Source organism: Bicyclus anynana, chromosome 9, assembly GCF_947172395.1.
Source record: "Bicyclus anynana chromosome 9, ilBicAnyn1.1, whole genome shotgun sequence".
NCBI lineage: Eukaryota > Metazoa > Arthropoda > Insecta > Lepidoptera > Nymphalidae > Bicyclus > Bicyclus anynana.
This window is the reverse complement of record NC_069091.1, coordinates 13565027-13587309: the sequence shown is the minus strand read 5'-3', so window position 1 is coordinate 13587309 and position 22283 is coordinate 13565027. Positions and strand designations below refer to the sequence as shown.

At 39.7% G+C, this 22283-nt stretch overlaps 2 protein-coding genes across 3 annotated transcripts in view; one reads left to right on the top strand and one right to left on the bottom strand.

The window, feature by feature from the left end:
- The window catches only part of LOC112053230 (serine/threonine-protein phosphatase 6 regulatory ankyrin repeat subunit B), an 81241-nt gene extending 79477 nt beyond the window's left edge, over window positions 1-1764 (bottom strand). Inside the window, exon 1 of the mRNA XM_024092592.2 lies at window positions 1374-1764. Coding sequence (XP_023948360.1) covers window positions 1374-1703 — 330 coding nt within the window. The 5' untranslated portion in view covers window positions 1704-1764. The remainder of the gene's footprint in view (window positions 1-1373) is intronic.
- A 2529-nt stretch (window positions 1765-4293) lies between these two features.
- Window positions 4294-22213, top strand: LOC112053239 (medium-chain acyl-CoA ligase ACSF2, mitochondrial). 2 transcript variants are annotated; one of them, XM_024092610.2, is made up of 12 exons: window positions 4294-4426; window positions 6909-7089; window positions 7621-7749; window positions 8284-8504; window positions 9163-9284; window positions 9540-9646; window positions 10434-10561; window positions 11818-11986; window positions 17247-17360; window positions 18499-18641; window positions 20632-20773; window positions 21401-22213. In XM_024092610.2, exons 1-12 carry the CDS (start codon window positions 4359-4361, stop codon window positions 21626-21628), a joined length of 1752 nt encoding a protein of 583 aa, XP_023948378.2. In that variant the 5' UTR covers window positions 4294-4358; the 3' UTR covers window positions 21629-22213. The 2 variants fall into 2 exon arrangements, with proteins under 2 accessions (XP_023948378.2, XP_052739345.1); XM_052883385.1 differs by lacking the exon at window positions 4294-4426 and adding an exon at window positions 4436-4515.
- Window positions 22214-22283: the final 70 nt, after the last annotated feature.

The following is a 22283-nucleotide window of genomic DNA, read 5'->3' as shown; positions in this document are numbered from 1 at the left end:
CCTCCATCAAACGCAACATTATACAACACTAGCGGAAGCCCGCAATTCGTCCGCGTGGAATTCTGTTTTTCACAAATCCCGCAGGAACTATGGATTTTTCCGGGATGAAAAGTAGCCCATGTGTTAATACGGAGTAAAATCTATTTACATTCAACATTAGGTTTAATCTATCAACATTAGGTTGTTGTGTGCTGTGTTTGTGGCGGCATCTGGTCAACGGTTCCAACTGAAAACCAGCGCTGCATGCTCTTTTTATTTAAAGAGTATGCAGCATTATGCTGAGTTGGATCCGTTTACTGGGTTGTGCCACACATCGCAGGATATTGTTCAAGAACAAATTGTGTTGTGTGGCATAATTCACTAATAAAGCTTTTTTCTTTCTTTCTTACATTCCAAATTTCAGTCAAATCTGTTGATTAGACGCTGTACAAAGAAGGAACAAATATACAAACTTACACACAAACTTTCGCATTTATATATTAGTGTGAAGTGTGATGTGATTACGCACGAGTGCTATGTTAATGTTTTATGTTAATCTATATTAATATTATAAAGCTGAAGAGTTTGTTTGTTTGAACGCGCTAATCGCAGGAACTACTGGTCCGATTTGAAAAATTCTTTCAGTGTTAGATAGCCCATTTATCGAGGAAGGCTATATACTATATACTATATACTATCCCCGTATTCTTACGGGAACGGGAACCACGCGGGTAAAACCGCGCGGCGTCAGCTAGTGTTTATTATATAAAGCAATTTTTAAGAATGCGTGACTAAGTTCTAAAACATAGCGCCGCTTCCTAGACGTTAGGGCCGAACCGTCGAATTGCTTACGAGGGGAAGAGCCCTTTATCGTAGGTTATTAAAAATAATACGGCAAGGACAACCATATTTATACAATATATATAATTTTCTAAAATTGCGTAATTATTTAGACGATTGAAAGTATTTAAAAAATGTAATTAATTAATTTAATAAATATACTTAAAGAATTTAAAGAAAGACATTATTAAATGTCCAGTGAGTTCCATAAATGACATACATACATAATCTAAGATGAATCTCATAACAATTATTTTAGTTTTATAACAATAAAATGTAAAACTAGTTTTATTAAAACAGTTATGTCTTCCAATATACATATAATCTAAGATTTAATATAATATTATAATGAACTAGTAGAATCTTACGGTTTCACCCGCCTAGTTTCCATTCATTTTGGAAAATGGCGATGAAATATAGCCTTTGTTACTCCCTGATAATGTAGCTTTCTACTTATGATATAGTTTTAAATCGGTAGGTTCTGAGTTAATCCGTTACGTACAAATCTTTCCATAATATTAGTCGAGATTTAATTGAAATATAGCTATATTTACCGGATCTATGATGCCAGCCATTGGCACTGACACAGTGTCTTCTCCACCAGCCGCCACCAGCTTCTCCAGCACCTTAAGGGTTTGTTCCACTGCCGGCCACTCACTCTTCTGCGCCAGCACCAGGATCTTCGCAGCCACCTCCCGCATGTTGACACCCGCGCTCGGCGGCTTGGGCACGTCGGGTATCCCATTGCTCTCCTTGACTTCCTTCTTATCTCCATTGTTGGAAGACGTCTCGTCCTTCTCCTCTACTTTTTTCTCTTTCTCCTCTTCGGGAACCTTCTTCGGCGGGCCCTTCCCGCCCTTTTTACCGCCCGGGGCCTGAGACATGCTCACGTTACTAAATCACAAGGCACTTGCACATTTCGCGGGAGCATGGTGCTCGTAGCGATGTTAATCGTAGGGCGGGCGGACCATAACTGCGGCACTTGCGTAGCCAGCCGCCTTCTTGCATGATTCGAGTAAATAAAAGCGACGGCAACGCGAGCTGGATTTACAAACAAACTTACAAAAGGCGAAGTCTCAAAATGTCTCATACATTGACCCATTTTTTTTTATTTCACGGAATGGAGATACTCGTAGAATATAGAATTACCTTCGTTTTGTTACGTGACACGTCGAAATCGAATTTTCTTTATGGGCTATTGCCTTTTTCTTCAATTTATTGCTTTAAAGTAAAGGTACATGTATAAATCATAATATTATTGTACTAACAATTGCCGTTTCATTATAGTAAGTACTGTTTCGAATTTAAATTTAAATAAAACTTTATTAATTATTATTAACGTTAAACTATTAAAAACACTAACTCCTTAGAGTTAGTTTTAGCTATAATATTGTTAGAAAACTTTTTAAGTCTACTTTAAATTTCAGGCTCGTGTAAGGGTAGTGACAGTTGTCAGTAAAGAATTTTGTTTTTTTTTTACCAAGTATTTTGCTGTTTACCATTATTAACAACCTATGTTCGGCTCACTGCTGAGCACGAGTCTCCTCTCAGCATGAGAGGGGTTAGGCTAATAGCCCACCACGCTGGCCCAATGCGGATTAGTAGACTTCACACACGTAAAGAATTAAAAAAAATCACAGGTATGCAGGTTTTCTTATAATGTTTTTCCTACACCGTTTGAAACACGTCTTGTTTGTTTTGAAAGTTGGATATGCCTCGGACCGGATTCGAACCTACGCCCTCCGAATCGATGGATAGGTTATATCCACTAGCCTACCATGGCTCACCATGTCTCACTTTCATCAAAAATGTAAGATACACAAGACAACAAATCAAGTCGAAGTTTGTTATTTATATCTTGGGCTAAAAAGACCCATTATATACGAGGTATTTATACTAAATATAAACCGAGTTTATAATGGGTTTAGCCCCACGTGTTACACTCTGCTTTTCGCTACGATTGCGAGAAAAAAAAATTGTTTAGTACAATATTCAATGATTTATTTTAATTGAAAATTAAATGTACAAAGTCTACAATTTTGGATATTAAGGGAGATGCTTTTACCCGGTAACATAATTTCCGACTACTGTGAACATGAATAATGAGTATGCGAGGTAAACGTGGGAGATAATAGTTTAAAAACTCCTGAATCCATTCGTTGTTGTTTTCTCCACTGTGCCTAGGTAGGTATAACCTAGGTAGGTAGGTATAAGTAAATGCGTCTCGACTTTGATGATAACAGATTGAAAATTTCATCTATCTCCAAAAATTTTACTTTGTTTACTTAAAATATCTTTTAACTTTTAGGGCGGAATTAGTTGCATGATTTAGCATGCCTTTTCTCTATCTAAAATGTTAGCTGTATAAAGTATGAGGAATTACTTCACTAAATTATAGCGAAAAACATTTGAAGTTAATGGTGATGATATTGATGATGAATCAGCGCAGTCTTGTATACCTTGGTCAACGCTTATATAATAAAATAAAGTTCATTCACTAAATTATAGCGAAAAATTAAAGTAACCGTATCTGATCTTAGCCGTATCGAGGCCAGGCCGCCGTCCGCCCCCCCTGCGGAAGTGGGGGTGTGTGAGGCACACGCGACGGCCTGTGACGAAACATGCAAATTTCCCCTAACCTCCTCACAGCGCTTGTGCACAGCCAGTTTCTTCATGTAAAGCTAAAGTAACAGTAAAAGTAGTAAGTAGTAAAAAAAACTGTGATGGACCTGCCAATGCATAGCTTTAAGCAATGTGTTAAAAAACATTTACTTAGTCGAGGTTACTACAACATTGATGAGTTCCTTAAAGATAAAAGCGCTTGGAGGCCATTGGATCAGCTTCCACCTTCACACAGGAAGTAAAACTATAAGAAATTGTAATGTTGTCATCAATTGTAAATTACAATGTTGTATGATTTTTTAAAAAGAGCAACTGTTGAGTTTCTTGTTGGTTTCTTCTCAGCAGAACCTGCCTTCCGAACCGGTGGTAGAATCTTTACAAATAGTCAACTGACGTGTCAAAAGTGCTTGTAAACTGAGCCTACTTGAAATAAATGATTTTTGATTTGATTTACTATGTAGCATACATATGTTTTCTGTGGTAGCGTCCTTCGCCCAGGTGTGCCTAGAAATTGATAAAGACTGACCGACTACCGACCGAATATGTCCTATCTACTGATCAGATTGAAGGCGGTGAAATGCAGGGTCACTACCCACTGCCTTAAGACAGTCATAAAATTGTGAATATTACACACTCAACCATACTGCTGCCACGGTTGTAATAAATGCATCGTAAACCTATATCTATTACACAATTGATTGTTATTTACATATTATCTTGATAAAATTACTAATAGTTGTTATTATGCGTAAACCATCCGTAAACGATACTATAGCCTATATGACACATGTAAATGGCCTTGCGATTGATAATAATTACGTGCCGCTTGCATATATGTATTTGTATGTCATTCGTCGCCAGTCAACGCGCAAAGTTAAACGCATATAGTACGCGGTAATACATATTCAAACAGAAATATGTTAAGCAAAAACATGTTCAACAAAACCGGATTTGTGCGGAGATTTCAAAAACATTACGGATTAAGGTTCGTAAATATATGGATACAGTGATATTTCTTTAGGAGTTTTGCGCAAAATCTTATCACGTTTTATATTGATACATGTGTTTATAAATGTGCGTACTTATGTGATAACCGTAGTGAGTAGTAGGAAAATAAGCTTAAATAACTAGGTGTACATATATGTTGAGTTGACAGCTGATCCATTGAGAAAATAATGTGTAATGTAAACAAAATGTGATCGGTTTTATAGTTATACGTCACTGTATGGTTTACATTTCATCATTATCAACCCATATTTGGCTCACTGCTGAGCTCGAGTCTCCTCTCAGAATGAGAGGGGTTAGGCCAGTAGTCCACTACGCTGGCCCAATGCGGATTGGCAGACCTCACACACGCAGAGAATTAAGAAAATTATCTGATTGAGACACGTGATATTTAATTTCTTAAAATGCACACTACTGAACAATTGGAGGTGCATGCCCCGGACCGGATTCGAACCCGCACCCTCCGGAATCGGAGGCAGAGGTCTTATCCACTAAGCTATCACGGCATTCCTGTTATAGGCTGTCCCTTAATTAACGAATAAAACGCAAATGGCAGATACATAATTTAATTAACTAGACTTATATTTTTTTGGAAAACTATTGAAATTAGTTTTGGACAATTAACGCGTCGTGTGCCCCCCGCTCTAATTCGTTGTTGGTGGCCATATCTAAAGATATTTCATAGTGAGATTTAATCTAACGTTTGGAAAATGGTAGAAATGGTAAGGGATACACCGGAACCAACCAAATTTAGAAAGTGGCCTATGAGAAATAGAAGTTTGGGAGTCTCTGATTTGAGTTATACAGTACAGGAGAAGCTTATGACAATGAAATCCGTCTATGAAATTGAAAATTGTAAAGAAATGTAAATGAAAATTGAAAGCTGTAGCCTAGCAACCTAACACTGGTAGATGGTAATTTATAATCACGATTTCGTTTTCGTAAGAAAAAAAAGAAACAAAATTTCAACCGGAAGAAGTTTACGATAAACATTAGTAAAAATACATATAGTAGTAGATAAACATTGTAATTGGAAATGACATGTAGAGATAGTATGTAATGAAATAGATAAGGTTTATTTACACTCTGAAATCGAGTTTCACAAGTTACTGCGGGAATCCAACGAAATTTTCTACTAGAGATAGGACACTAACGCATCAAAACTGAGGCGAACAAAATAATAATGTGCATAATTGTTTTAATTTCATTTAGTCAATAAATACATATCTTAAGTAAACACAAAACTGTGCTTATGTGCGCTCAGTGTATAAATTCGGATCACTTTTTGCGGTGATGTTGTAGGCACGTAACATATTTATAGTATAAACTATCATTGGCGGGCGGGAACCATGGATTTATTTAAGGATAAAGTATTGCCCTTTTGTTGCTCAATAATCTCCTCCTTCTTCCAATGAATGTCCCATTAAAATCGGTTCAGTCGTACCAAAGATTAGCCTTGACGAACAGAAAGATAGATGAAAATTTTAAAAAAGCTCGTTTTTCTTATGGTATACTGTAAATTAGCACTTAACAATTAGACACTTAAATTTTATTTATACGTTTAGTATATTTTATAGTTTAGTATATTTATTTAATAGTTTAGTATATTTACTTTAGTGGAGTAAAATAATACATAAAACAAGCATTTTCAGGAGGCCCTCAGAAACAGCTACGATTTTGATGTTTTTTTTTTATAAGTCATGTTTTTTATGTTATTTAAAATCAGAAATCTTTTGGTGCGGTGACGAAATGATTTAAAGTTTTTTTAACAATATCTATGCTATTTATAATAATAAATAGTTAAATAAATAGTTTAATAAATTTTTAATAATGTTTTGTATTTTATACTTATATTGTTAAAAATTTTAAAAAAAGAAGGAATAAATAAATGAGAGAAAAAAATAGTTAAAAAATACTACCAACTTCAAAAACACAAACGTATACAGAAAACTAATAAGCAAAAGAAAATATTATCTACTGATCACTTTGAAGGCGGTATCAATAGTACAATAATTAATAGGTACACATTCAATCGTCCCCTGTTTTACTACCCTTAGGGTTCGGAGTTTTTTTTGCCAAATTTATATTGGACCAACTTGTTTTTGATGTTGGTAGTATTTTATTTTTAATTATTTGTTATTTAAGTAGCATATATATTCTTTAAACGATATAAATCGTTCCATACCCACTCCAAAAGATTTCTGATTTTAAAATAATATTAAAAAAACAAACTTAACGAAAAAGAAACAAAAAAGTCGGAGCTGTTTCTGAGGAGGTCGAGGGAAAATGCTCTATTGATTCGACTACTTTTGATGATATTTTTGTTGGAATTGATGTACCTACCATCTATGCAAAATGTAACAGCTATTTCATCAATTATTATTCTGCAAATAAATTATTATTATTCTAAACTTCTTACAGTTAATACCAAATTAATGTTTATTTTTTCCTGTTGTCGACAGGTTAGCTCGCCAAATACTTACAGATAATGGGAGTTACTATTACAACCCGGGAATCGAACCCCTTACTATAGCGACGTTGGGCGACGTGATAGCTGAAACAGCTCATAAATACCCTGGGAGAGTCGCCATACGGTCTGTTCATGAAGACCTTACTATCACCTACGAGGAACTTTTAAATAAGGTTTGTTTTCGGTAGGTTGGTCATCTAACTTTAAATCATAAGTTCAAAAGTATGGATGGAGAGGATGGATATGGGTGGTGGTGGATACAATTCGTACTCGTAGGCTTTCAAATACAAAAGTAAGCGTATAAAAACTTTGTTAGTCGCCACCTCTCTGAATGAGAGGGTTAGGCCAATAGTCCACCACGCTGGCCCAATGCGGATTGGCAGACTTTACACACGCAGAGAATTAAGAAAATTCTCTGGTGTGAAGGTTTCCTCACGATGTTTTCCTTCACCGTTTGAGACACGTGACTTAATATTTAATTTCATAAGATGCACACAACTGAAAAGTTAGAAGTGCATGCCCCGGATCAGATCCGAACCCATACCCTCCGGAATCTGAGGCAGAGGTCATATCTACTGGGCTATCATTATAGAGACATTATTGCGACGGATGAATTATTAATCTTCACACAAGTTTCTAAGCGTTGTTAGCGTTTTTTAATTCAAAATAAACGATTTTGAATTTGAATTAAATCTTGCTTGCAGGCTGACTCTTTAGGATGTGCGCTAAGAGCGCAAGGTTTCCAAAAAGGTGATCGTCTCGGTCTGTGGACTCATAACTGCATCGGTTGGGTTGTTGGCTGCCTCGGCGCTGCGAGAGCTGGCCTTATATCGGTATTTTTTTTCTATTCTTTACAAGTTAACCCTCGACCACAATCTTACCAATCTTACCAAGCGGACCCCAACTAGTCGGACCACAGAACAGACATCGCTAAAAGCAAACTGTGAGTGGGACCACGCTATGTACAATTCATTTAATTCATAGTCCTACTAATATTATTAATGCGAAAGATTTGTATGGATGTTTGTTACTTTTAACGCCGCAATTACTCAACTGGTTTGGCAGAAATGGGCGTCCGCTAGTTTTCTATATTTTTATTATTATCGAACTAGCGAACACCCGCGATTTCGTCTGCGTGGAATTTAGTTTTTCACCAATCCTTCGGGATAAATTTTTTCGGGAGCAAAAGTAATCTATTTCCATTCAAATTTTCAGCCAAATCGCTTCAGTAGTAGCAGCGTTAAAGAGTAACAAACATACATCCATACAAACTTTCGCGTTTATAATATTAGTAGGATTACCTATCTAGTCCAATTTTATTTCTACAGCCGTTGTAAACTAAAAAAACAATATTTTAAATATTTTAGGTTCTAGTCAATCCAGTATATGAAAAAGCAGAGCTAAGGTTCTGTATCAATAAGACAAAGTTGAAAGGTCTAATGATAGGGGATACTCTCAAAAACAGAGATTACTATGGTCTGTTGAGAACGCTTGTACCAGAGTTGCAGACATCGAAAGAAGGATTGCTAAATTCTAAAGAATTTCCAAGTCTTACCTCGGTTATTAACAGTGGGAAGCAAACATTTAGGTGAGTCGTTAGAACTGTACCTATCATTACTTATATTGTAAAAATAATATTTATACGAAAGGCTATTTATATAAAATTTATACATTTTGTTGTTCGTCTATTAAGACCCTTTGTCTCGGGAACGTGAAGGAAGGAAAGGAAAGGCGAACCTATAGTGCTATTCTGTAACGATGTTATTTTATAACTCGCAAGTGCGAGTTTCGAATTCACCTCCATCTCTGTCTAACACGATACTATAGAATGAGAAAGATAGGGTTCGAAACTCGCACTTGTGAGTTACCTATTCAAAGTATCGTTACAGAATAGCACTGCTGATTTGAGTTATTAGTGTCACGGGAGGTATCTAAAAGGGCTTATGGCACAAACTTAATCAAAATTTCTAGTATTTTTATGAGTTTTTTTTTAAGAATACTTGCCATATCTTGTATAATATGACCAATAATCCCAATCCCCTCCAAATAGTCGGGAAATGCTGTGCTAGGAGTGAGTACAACAATAGACCAACGGGGCGGGGATCGAACCATCATCCCTCGGTGATGAGTCCAACCGCTCTTACTATTGAGGCTTTTGAGGATTTGCAAGATACCCTCAGTAGACGAGTCAGACTCTCACTCCATCTTTCGATTCCCTTTTATTATGACTTTCTTTCATTCGATAGTGGCGTCTCTACACTTGACTCTTTGGTCAATAATCATAAAAACAACGCTGATATAACGAAGTATGGAAAAGAAGTGACGCCAAAGGATGGGTCTCTCATACTTTTGACTTCTGGTACAACCGGTAAGTACCTTATAGCATTAGTAACAAGTTTTTAAAAAAGAGAATGCAAGGCTAGAGAATGGTTAGGCTAGGATAGGCATCCCCGGCCCTAGCCTAGCCTAAATATGAAAAAAACCAAAGACAGACAAAGCGGTCAAACTTAATTTATAACAACTGTGTATTAGGTGAAATATTCGAAGTGTTGTGACAGTAATCCGATTATATTATACAATAATCTTGGCGTTCACTCTTAACTTTTATTTTTTCTAATTATAGGTGATCCAAAAGCAGGGCTAGACTCGCACACAGGTGTTGTTAACAATGTCTACTTTTCTGGAATTCGTAACAGTTTTCACGAAGGGCACCCCATTGTATGTGTACAGGTATGTGATATCAAAATAATTCTATCAATAACAAACAATTAGATCAATAAGAAATTCATACGAGATATTTAGTGACCTGAATTCTGATATACTGGATGTATGATTTCCTGCGATTTCTAGATAACTGTGTTTTCTCAAGTGCTTATAATACACAACACCAAACCACACACAAACTTCTTCTAAATTCTAAATATTAGTGCGTGTTGCCAGAGTTGGTCGGTAACGATGGGCCTAATAAGAAAGCTCAGAGTCACACAGCGGGCGATGGAACGAGCTATGTTAAGAGTATCTCTGCGTAATCGAATCAGAAATGAGGAGATCCGCAGAAGAACCATAGTCACTGACATAGCTCAACAAGTTGCGAAGCTGAAGTGGCAATGAGCGGGGCACATAGTTCGAAGAGCCGATGGACGTTAGGGTCTCAAAGTGCTGGAATGGCAACCCCGCACTAGTAAGCGCAGTGTCGGTCAACCCCCGCCAGGTGGTCTGACGACATCAAGCGAGTCGCAGGGATTCGTTGAATGCAGGTGGCTCAGTATCGTGATGTTTGGAAGTTTCTGATACAAAAAGCCTATGTCCTGCAGTGGATGTCCATCGGCTGATATAATGAAACTTTTGAACGGTTAATCTGATTTTTACGGGGTTTTCACTTTAGAGGAGATATCAAAAATCTATAGGTCCCGGTCATAGGATTTGTGAAAAAATACGATTCCAGCAAGGCTTTCTCGTACATATTTATGGATATCTTTTTCGTAGATATAATTGCTGATAATCTTGTTCTCCACAGGCGCCACTGTTCCACGCACTAGGAGCGATAGTGACCCTGTTGTCGTGCTTGAGACACGGCGCCACCGTCGTGCTACCAGCACCTACGTACAACGTCGCAGCGAATGTTGATGCAATATGTGCGGAAAAGTTAGAACATTGTTTTATATTTTTTTTTTAATTCTATCTGAAATCAGTTTTGCAACTTTAATCAGATGTGATGTGAGGCTGTTGGCAGTTGGAGCGTGATTCCAGCAAACCATCTACTCTTAATTTTACATTAGTACAGATCCTTGCGGAACTCCAGCTAAAATATCATAAAAGTTGGATTTCTTATCAGTTTCTTTAACTTGAAATATCCGTCCAGTAATGTAGGATTGTAGTAGTAGAAAGTACTGATAAGGTAGATTGATTTTCAACTTATACAAGAGCCCATTATGCTAGACCTTGTCAAACGCTTGTTGTATGTCCAAAAATACAGATGAGCAATTATGCTTTTCGTTTAAGCTCTTCCTGATCTTGTCACAAACTCTATGGACCTGTTCAGTGGTAGAATGCTCTTGTCTAAAACCAAACTGATGATCGGAAACAACATTACGTTTGTGCAGAATTGGCATTATACGGTATTTTAGTAGCAGAATTATGAAATTAAAATTAAATATTTTTTCCCCTTAATTTTAGTTAATAATAGTCGATTAAACGAACGGACGTGACCGTAGTGTCCAAGGGCGCGCGACACTCGCCTGAACTGGCTGGCTCCTGTTCAGGGATCCAACCATATTTCATTATCAACCAATATTCGGCTCACTGCTAACCACGAGTCTCCTCTCAGAATGAAAGGGGTTAGGCCAAATAGTCCACCACGCTGGCCCAATGCGGATTGGCAGACTTCAACACACGCAGCGAATTAAGAAAATTCTCAGATAGGCAGGTTTCCTAACGATGTTTTCCTTCACCGTTTGAGACACGTGTTATTAAATTTCTTGCGTGTTATTTAAAATTAAGAAATGCACTCAACTGAAAAGTTTGAGGTGCATTAGGATAAGTTAGCTTAAGCAGGCATGATGCACTGAACGTTTTAGCAAATACGTACAGGTATATGGTCGCTATGGTAGGGCCGTGATAGCCCAGTGGATATGACTCTGCCTCCGATTCCGGAGGATGTAGGTTCGGGGCATGCACATGCAACTATTCAGTTATGTGCATTTTAAGAAATTATCACGTGTCTCAAACGGTAAAGCATACCTGAGAATATTCTTAATTCTGTACGTATGTGAAGTCTTCCAATACGCATTGGGTCAGCGTGGTGGATTATTGGTTTAACCCCTCTAATTCTGAGAGGAAACTCATGCTCAGCAGTGAGCCGAATATGGGTTGATAATGATAATGATGATGATGAACTTCAGGTGCTCAATAACAACGGGCACGCCGACGATGTACCTCGACATGTTGGAGCATGTCCAGCACGCTGGCGAGCTGCCGATCAAGCTGCGCGTGGCGCTGGCCGCCGGTGCGCCCTGCAGCCCGCAGCTTATCCGACGCATCAATAAGCAGCTCGGAGTCCAGTCAGTCAGGGTAGCTTATTAATTTTACTAGCTGAAGCTGAGTTTTACCCGCGTGGTTCCCATTCCTGTAGAAATACGGGGGGTTACATAATATATAGCCTACAGCCTTCCTTGATGAATGGGTTATCCGATTCTGAAAGAATTTTTCACATTGGACCAGTAGTTCCTGAGATTAGGTCGTTCAACCAAACAAAGAAACAAACTCTCCAGCTTTTTATTTTTCTAAAAAGAATCATCATCATCATATCAGCCGATGGACGTCCACTGCAGGACATAGGCCTTTTGTAGGGACTTCCAAACATCACGATACTGAGCCAACTGCATCCAGCGAATCCCTGCGACTCGCTTGATGTCGTCAGTCCACCTGGTGGGGGGTCGGCCAACACTGCGCTTACTAGTGCGGGGTCGCCATTCCAGCACTTTGGGACCCCAACGTCCATCGGCTCTTCGCACTATGTGCCCCGCCCATTGCCACTTCAGCTTCGCAACTCGTTGAGCTATGTCGGTGACTTTGGTTCTTCTGCGGATCTCCTCATTTCTGATTCGATCACGCAGAGATACTCCTAACATAGCTCGTTCCATCGCCCGCTGTGTGACTCTGAGCCTTCTTATGAGGCCCATAGTTAGCGACCAAGTCTCGGAACCATAGGTCATCACTGGCAACACGCACTGTTCGAAGACTTTTGTCTTCAGGCACTGAGGAATTTCTGCAGCCCAGCCGAGTTGGATTCGACGGTTCACCTCTTTCTCGAAATCGGACCTACCTAACTGGATCATATGTCCTAGGTATATGTATTCGTCTACAATTTCGAGTGCAGCGTTCTCAACTATAACTGGGTGGAGCGATACATGAGCATTACACATTATTTTTGTTTTGCCCATGTTCATTTTCAGGCCCACCTGTTGAGAAACGCTGCTGAGGTCATTGAGCATGGTACTAAGGTCATCCAGAGTCTGTGCCATGATGACTACATCATCCGCGAACCGCAGTTGAGTGATGTACTCGCCATTGATGTTGATGCCAAGTCCGCCCCAGTCCAGAAGCTTAAAGACGTCTTCCAATGCGGCGGTAAATAGCTTCGGAGAGATCACATCTCCCTGACGCACTCCTCGCTGCAACTGGATTGGCCTCGTAGTCTGATCCTGAATACGGACTGACATAGTGGCGTTTTCGTACAAGCACTTCAACGCTTGGATATACCTGTAATCAATTCGGCATCTCTGCAATGACCTTAGCACAGCCCAGGTTTCCACCGAATCGAAGGCTTTCTCATAGTCCACAAACGCTAAGCAAAGTGGCTGGTTATACTCGTGAGTCTTCTGTATAACCTGCCGCAGCGTATGGATGTGGTCTATGGTGCTAAAGCCTTTTCGGAAACCGGCTTGTTCGGGAGGCTGGAAGTCGTCAAACCTATTAGCGAGACGATTCGTAATGACTCTCGAGAACATTTGTAAACATGGCTTAGCAGCGAGATGGGTCTGTAATTCTTCAGCAAGGTGTTGTCACCTTTTTTTAAGAACAGAACCACAACGCTCCTATGCCACGCCTCAGGCGTCGTGCCCTCGTGAATGACGGAATTGAACAATCGCTGAAGGACTTTAAGTATCGGTTTTCCACCCGCTTTCAGGAGTTCTGCTGTGATTCCGTCCTCACCTGGCGCCTTATTGTTCTCCAGTTGTTTGAGAGCCACACTAATCTCGTATAGGCTGACGTCCGGGATATCTTCGGTATAGTGTCGGGTCAACTTGGCTCTGGGGTCTTTAGCCAAGTTGTCAACAGGCTGCTGAGTAGTCATGTATAGCTGTCCATAGAACTTCTCGACCTCACTTAATAACTCGGGCTTGGAAGAAATAAGATTACCGTGCTCGGTCTTCAAACGCGTCAGCTGCCTCTGTCCAATAGATAGATCTCTGGCGAAAACTTTCGAGCCGCGATTGTTTTCAATCGCATTTTTAATACGCTCGGTATTGAAGTTTCGCAAGTCGCTGGTTTGCGACTTAGAGATCTGTCTACTGATTTGTCGGTATTTTGACGCATCTGCTGAAGACTGCAATCTCATTTCTTGCCTCTCTTCCATGAGTTTAAGTGTATGGTCTGAGCACTTTTTGTTCTTTTCGTACGGTGGGTCTTATAGAACTTAGACCCAACGGAATGGCCAGTTTCCACGAACCTGTTGTTCAGATCGTCCACAGTTTCGCAATTTGCTAGGCAATCAAAGCGGTTCTGCAGTTCTAGTTGAAAGGACTCGGGGTTTTGGATATGGGCACGAGTAGGTCGGAGCGTAGACTTCACCAGTCGATACCGTTCCAGCTGAACGTTGATATTCAACGTGCCTCTAACCATTCGGTGATCGCTACCGGTTTTCACCCTATGGATCACAGAAACATCGTTGAATATTTGCCGTTTGGTAGACAAGATGAAGTCAATCTCATTTTTCGTGGAACCATCGGGGCTCATCCAGGTCCATTTCCTGTGTGGTGGCTTCTTGAAGAAGGAGTTCATCATAAAGAGGCCCTCCTTCTCCATGAAGTCAGCCAACATTTGGCCCCTATCGTTCCGTTGCCCATACCCAAATCGTCCCACTTTCAACTCTGAACCGCTACGTTCGCCCAGCTTTGCGTTAAAATCCCCCATCACAACATTGTAATAAGAGTTTGAGGCATGTATGGCTTTAGAAATATCCTCATACAATACCTCTACCTCCTCGTCGGGATGTGTCGAGGTCGGTGCGTAAACCTGTATAACCTTCAACGAATACCGTTTGGTAATTCGGAGGACCAGGAACGCTACCCTGCTCGACACACTCTCGACTATTACAACATTGTTCACGAGGGACTTGTGAACGATAAATCCGACACCACCTTGGGACTGTTGGTCGCCCTCCCGGTAGTAGAGCATGTTGCCGGATTCAAGGATTATCGAGCCCTCCCCCTCTCTTCGGACTTCAGACAATCCTATGACATCCCAGTGCAACTTGCTCATAACTTCTTCCAGCTCGATGACCTTTTCGTCGGACCTCAAAGTGCGTGCGTTGTATGTTGCCAGGTCTAGTCGTCGGGGTTGGCAGCGGAATCTCTGCCGGAGATTCTTAACACCCCTTGCCCCGCCGTTACCGTAACCGCTGCCAGAGCCAGGAATAGCGGGGCTGCCGGGGACTAGGGGCTGTGTTATATTTGTCCGGTCCATACAAAGTTTTGCCCGATACTGACCACGCTGGGCATGCGGGTTGGTCAGCGCAGTGCTAGATTATTCGCGCCGATGTCGCTGCTGCCCGACACCGGCCTGAGGCATTTCTTAATCTAGCCTGTGGGAATGGATATACCGCCATTCGTCGGTCGCCAGAGCCTCGTCGGTCCATCTGCAGGGTGCACCACGAGCAGGTGAGGTTGACAATTGGGGAGACAGACTGGTACTAGCCTCCCCCTTACACCCCTAAAAAGAATATTTGCCACATTTTTTATAAAATATGACCAATATTCCCATTCCCAACTAGTCGGGAAAGACTGTGATAGGAGTGGGTACGCCAATAGACCAACGGGGTGAGGATCGAACCACCACCCCATGGTGATGAGTCCAACCGCTCTTACCGTTGAGAACCTTATTGAGGTTCAAATCAGCTTTATAATATTAGTATAGATTAGCGGACGCTCGTGACTTCGTCCGCCCTTAGATCTCTTTAATCCGGCCCTTTCGCATTTATATACTTAGAGGTACAATTATCCGCCCACTTTAATATACTCTTCTTAATATGTGCTTCTGAGAATATATTAAGAAGACAAGCAGCAATGCTTTCGGTGACACCGCTGAGATCCCATAAAGGCACTTACACTTACACTATCGGAAAAAATAGTTTATTGTATTAAATACGTAACGATATGTGCGTGTCTACGAAATCACCGCAAAAAGTGTTTCGAACGCAACTACTCCACTGAGCGCACATATGCACAATTTTGTGTTTACTTACATTATACTATATTTATGTTTAAGTATATATAGTTTTTACACTTCCTGAATACACAGCTCGGCATTATAGACTATGCTTGGGCCTTTTTAACCGACTTCAAAAAGGAGGAGGTTCTCAATTCGGTCGGTATTTTTTTTTTTTTTTTTTTTTTTTTTTTTTTTTTATGTATGTACACCGATTACTCAGAGACGCCTGGACCGATTTCAAAAATTCTTTTTTTGTTTGAAACGGTATAGTCCCCATTTGGTCCCATTGCCATCACGTCAAGATCTGATGATGGAATCCTGGAGAAATTGAGGGGAACTTTCGAAAATTATATGGGTGTCTAGTGTGTTCGTAAACTTTTCCATTTAGTATTTTTAAGCACTACAATTTTATGAAGGTTTGAAATCGATCTGATGATGGAGCCATAAAACAGACGAGGGAACTCCTTGGCGATTTACAGCAGTTACCTTGTGTTTGGGCTTGATTAATTTGTATTAATGAGAACTTTCCACATAGATAGGTTGTGACTGTCATTTAGGGGTTTGGTGATGAAGACCAAGGACAATTAAGGGAACTCCTTAACAGTTTACAGTAACTACCTTGTGTTTGGCCTTGATTAATTCGTATTGCTGAGTACTTTCTACCTAGATAAGTTGTGTCTGTTATTATGGGTCTGATGATGAAGACCAAGGTCAATTAAGGGAACCCCTTAATGGTTTACGGTAGCTACCTTGTGCTTGGGCTTGATTAATTTGTACTGCTGAGAATTTCGTACCAAGATGGGTTGAGACTGTCATTAGGGGTCTGATGTATTTGTTTGAGATGAAATTATACACTAAAAATGGAAAAATAATAAAAATTTTAATAAAAAAAATACAACCGACTTCAAAACATAGAAACGTACCCACTAAACTAAAAAGCGAAAAATAACATCATAATATGTTCTACCTGCTGATCAGTATGAAGGCGGTGCTTAGCCGGTGATGTCTTAATTTAAGCCATTTCTGACAGGACCTGAGGAGGACAACACTGTCTGCAAAATCTAAATGTATGACTTATTCTCACATGGCTTGAATTAATACATCACCGGCTTAGCACCGCCTTCATACTGATCAGCAGGTAGAACATATTATGATGTTATTTTTCGCTTTTTAGTTTAGTGGGTACGTTTCTATGTTTTGAAGTCGGTTGTATTTTTTTTATTAAAATTTTTATTATTCTAGCTCATATTGCAGGTATTCTTTTATTGCACTACTGTTTGAGTAGACAGTTAAGATATAATATAGTTTACAATTTAATAATGTAAAAGTATGTTTTCAGGCTCTGTACGGATTGTCAGAAACCACCGCTTGTGTGTTTCAATCACTGCCACGAGACAGCGTGGAGGTGGTCGCCGAGACTGTTGGCTACACGGCGGACCACTGCGAAGTTAAGGTGCATATTAAAACTTTTTTTTAATTCCAAACTAGCGGACGCCCACGACTTCGTCCGCGTGGAATTCAGTTTTTTACAAATCCCGCGGGAACCATGGACTTTTCCGGGATGAAAAGTAACCTATGTGTTAATCCAGAGTAAAATCTATTTCCATTCAAAATTTCAGCCAAACCGCTTTAGTAGCCGCAGCGTAAAATAAAAACAAGCATGCTTACACACAAACTTTCGCCTTTATAATATTAGTGTGATAGACTTGCGCTTGACTACAATCATGCCTGGTGGAAAGCAATGACGAGGTCTAGGATGGAACGCGCTTGCATAGAAAATGTCTATTCACTCTTGTCTTGAACGTGCACAAATCATAAGTGTTGCGAAACACAGAAGCCGGAAGGGCATTCCACATTTTCGCTGTTTTTATTAGAAACTGCGATGTGAAACGTTTTGTGCGAGTCGACTGGATATCGACAACAAAAGGATGCCAATTTGCACGGTGTCTCGCTGTTCTGTGGTAGAATGGGGGTGGAGGGGCTAGATTGAAAAGACCCTGTGCGCGCTCTCCGAATTAAATTCGGAGTCCCGGTAAAAAACCGAAAGATATGCATTGTAAATATAAGTTGTTGCTATTGCTCGAATCAGTAATGAGGCGATCCGCAGAAGAACCAAAATCTCCGACATAGCTCAACGAGTTGAGAAGCTGAAGTGGCAATGGGCGGGGCACATAGTTCGAAGAGCCGATGGATGTTGGGTTACCAAGGTGTTGGAATGGCGACCCCACAATAAAAAGCGCAGTGTTGGGCCCCTCACCAGGTGGACTGAGACTTCAAGCGAGTCGCAGGGATTCGCTGGATGATGAAGATGATTAAGATACTTTTTATCTGTTATCTATAGGTACTATAATATTATAAACCTGAAGAGTTTGTTTGAAATGAAAAAAAAAAAGAAAAAAAAATTAAAACTGAACGCGCTAATCTCAGAAAGTACTGGTCCGATTTGAAAAATTCTTTCAGTGTTAGAAAGTCAATTTATTAAGGAAGACTACAGGCTATATATTATCCCCATATTCCTACGGGAACGGAAACAACGCGAGTAAAACCGCGTGGCGTCAGTTAGTATTATTATAAATTTTGAATTATTATAGGTAGTCGATGGAAAAGGTAACAATGTGCCATACGGAACAGCGGGAGAACTGATGGTTAGAGGATATCTGAACATGATTGGCTACTGGGACGATCCGGCGAAGACCAAGCAGACTATTAGGGAAGACGGATGGCTGCACACTGGGTAACACGACCATGAAAATTTCTTTAGATTGCTACTAATGCCATACTATTTTGCCTGAAATTGTTGAGAGCGAGAAGTCGAGTATCTCTGAAAGGTATTTCAGCTGAAGCTGAAAGTGTTGCAGCGTGGTTTTTTGATAACGGGGGTGTCAAACAACCATGCTGAAACACTTTCAGCCTTCATAAAATAAGCCAGCTACGAGTATACCACACCCAAATGTAGGCTCTGTAACTCACGATCTCGGAGACACCTAGACTGAAATACTCAGCCCAAAATATCCTTCCCAAACGGCCGAGGTCCGAGTATCAGAAGTGACGCCCTCAGAGAGTCAATCCGCTCACCTACATCAGCGCCGGCCCGAAGTAAATTTTAGAATGGAGCGAGATCCAATTATGGCGCCTCTCCTGTTTGCTCCTGATAATAATATATACCTATACCAATTGTGAGTGCAAAGTAGCATACTCTGGAGTGACCAACGTTCTTTACCGTGTAGGTGCCCTCTAGGATTTGGTGCCTGGAGCGACTGCTCCGTTCGCCGTATAGGCGGGCCGGCCCTGCCTACATTGCTTCTGCCTTCGGGTCCCATCAGGCAATGCTTCTGCGCCTAAATGGTGACGCCGCCCATTGAGGTCCCAATAAGGAGTCTACGGCACTTACATAATCAGATGAGAATTATGAGTTTAAGGATATTCTAGGCTTTCGTTCTAATAACTCGATATCAGAATGAGAGGGGTTAGGCCAATAGTCCACCACGCTGGCCCAATTGGTAGACTTCACACACGCAGAGAATTAAGAGAATTCTCTGGTATGCAGGTTTCCTCGCGATGTTTTCCTTCACCGTTTGAGACACGTGATATTTAATTTCTATTCTAAAATTCTTAAAATGCACACAACTTTTCAGTTGTGTGCATTTTAAGAATTTGCATTCCCGGACCGGATTCGAACCCACACCCTCCGGAATCGTAGGCAGAGGTCATATCCACGTTCTAATAACACTAAAACGTTCTAATAGCAGTAACATTAAACGTTAAATTAATATTAGAACCACGAAAGTAATTTTAAGATATTGGTTTAACCAACTATTTACATTTCTAAAATATATCTGACCTTAAAGTCACGTAAGATCACTAGAAAAGTCGTATAATTAATGGCTTCTGAGATTATTAACCACATCTTACGAGGAACACTAAATTATTTAGGTAATCGGGATATCAAGGTCACGATATTTTTAACGTGAAAATAAAATTTTATTGACGATTTTAAAATAAGTTTTATTGAATGAAATTAATTTAAAATTTCACATTATTTAAAACTAAGTAGGTACGGAATAAGAGACATGATAGCCCAGTGTATATGACCTCTGCCTCCGATTCCGGAGGGTGTGGATTCAAATCCGATCCGGGGCATGCACCTCCAACTTTTTAGTTGTGTGCATTTGAAGAAATTAATTATCACGTGTCTCAAACGGTGAAGGAAAACATCGTGAGGAAATCTGCATACCAGAGAAATTTCTTAATTCTCTGCGTGTATGAAGTCTGCCAATCCGCACTGGGCCAGCGCGGTGGACTAAGATCTAACCCTTCTCATTCTGAGAGGAAACTCGAGCTCAGCAGTGAGCTGAATATGGGTTGATAACCTAGGTACGAAATGCTAATCGATTGTCAAGGAAATCCTTAATCCTAAATCCAATGGTCACAACTTTCCTGTTGTAACCATTGGATTTAGTCCACAAATGTCCTGGACTTTGCTGAAGATTTTCTCTCTGGCACGGGATGGACCCGGCACACGCACGGTAAATCCATGGATTGCTAAGTTATTCGTATCTAAAAACTCCAAACGCATTGAAACTCCAAGCATATAATCATTGGTTCAGTTTACTTGACACGGTCTATACTTACTTAATTATCTACATTGTTCGTTACCTTTTGGTGTGCAAATCAGAATACACGCCCAATTAGTTTTTACATTTAATACTTAGTTTTTTTTACAGTGACAAATTTACTTTATCTGAAGATGGGTATGGAAAAATAGTGGGTCGACTTAAAGACATCATAATCAGAGGAGGAGAGAACATCGCACCCAAAGAAATTGAAGATCTCTTAAACACGCACCCGGATGTAGTTGATAGTCAGGTATTCAAATAAACATAAAATAATCTTTATATTGTAAACTAGATGACGTCGCGCGGTTTCAATTTATGGATCATGTTCATGATTTGTGAAAAACTGACGTCCACGCGGACGAAGTCGCGGGCGTCCGCTAGTTTAGTATAAGTATTTGTATTTGCATAACGTACTGCCTTTTGGTAGCTTTTTTTGTGGTAAAACAAAAAAGATGCCACAGATGGCGTAACAATCTTCTGCGAAAAAACTTGATTGTTTAAAAAAAATACAACAGCCGTTTGTAGTTTGTGTACTTTGCAGTCTGATATTAATTACAATACTAAGAACTCTTCCATTTCTAAGATAAAAAGTATTTTTAGACTCCAAGATGTTTCAGGGGCGGATGTGACAAACAAACAGACCTACTTTTCCATCTATACTAATATTATAAAGCTGTAGAGTTTGTTTGTTTGTTTGATTGAACGTGCTAATCTCAGGAACTACTGGTCCGATTTGAAAAATTCTTTCAGTGTTAGATAGCCCATTTATCGAGGAAGGCTATAGGATATATATTATCCCCGTATTCTTACGGGAACGGGAACCACGCAGGTGAAATCGCGTGGCATCGGAAAATTATAAAATTCTTCACCATTGCAGGTAATTGGTGTAACTGATGAGAGGTTAGGGGAAGAGCTCTGTGCTGTGGTGAGAGTGCGCCAAGGAGCCACTTTCACACCCCAAGACTTAACAAACCATTGCAAAGGAAAGTTGGCTCGGTACAAAATCCCAAGGATCCTGAAAATCATGGAAGAGTTCCCCAAAACTGTGTCCGGTAAAATACAGAAATTTAAAATAAAGGAATTAATTGATTCCGGTAAACTATAAAGTAAGATTAGTTAAATTTGTAATAAGTATACAAAATTTGAAATTATAGCTTTGCAATTTCGTTCGTAACACTCCCGATGGCCCGCGCGGGCCGGGTGGCGTGTAGCGATGAATGAAAAACCCACGGCTGATGCACCTCTATCAATTGACGGTACATTAGTTTTAAAGTTGTTTTCTAGATTGTTATTATTCTTTTTGGTGCACAATAAAGTATATTACATTCATTCACCTCACATCCCCGCACGCAGTCTTTCCCCCCGTCGCCCGCATATCATGGGAGTGTCACCAACGAACTTGCTAGACTATAATTAGATAATTAAAATAATATGCTGTTGAATGATTCTGAATTGAATAAGTTGCATTACATTGAATAATGAATATGCAGTTACAATTGTCATTTCAAAATAAATAGTTTTATGTATAAAGTAAATACAATTTTTGTAATAATAATGATATTTTGTTTTTAAATATTTTTTTAAACCAACACTTTTTTTATTTGTTTAAAATTCCTGTTTTATTTGTGATTTTCTAAAAGGCATTTAATTATGTAAAGAAAATTATTACCTAACTGTAAAAATGTACTTTGTTTTGATACTCATTTTTGTTTATTTATTTTTTCTATTTTTAGAAACTAAACTAAAACGAAAAGATTGTA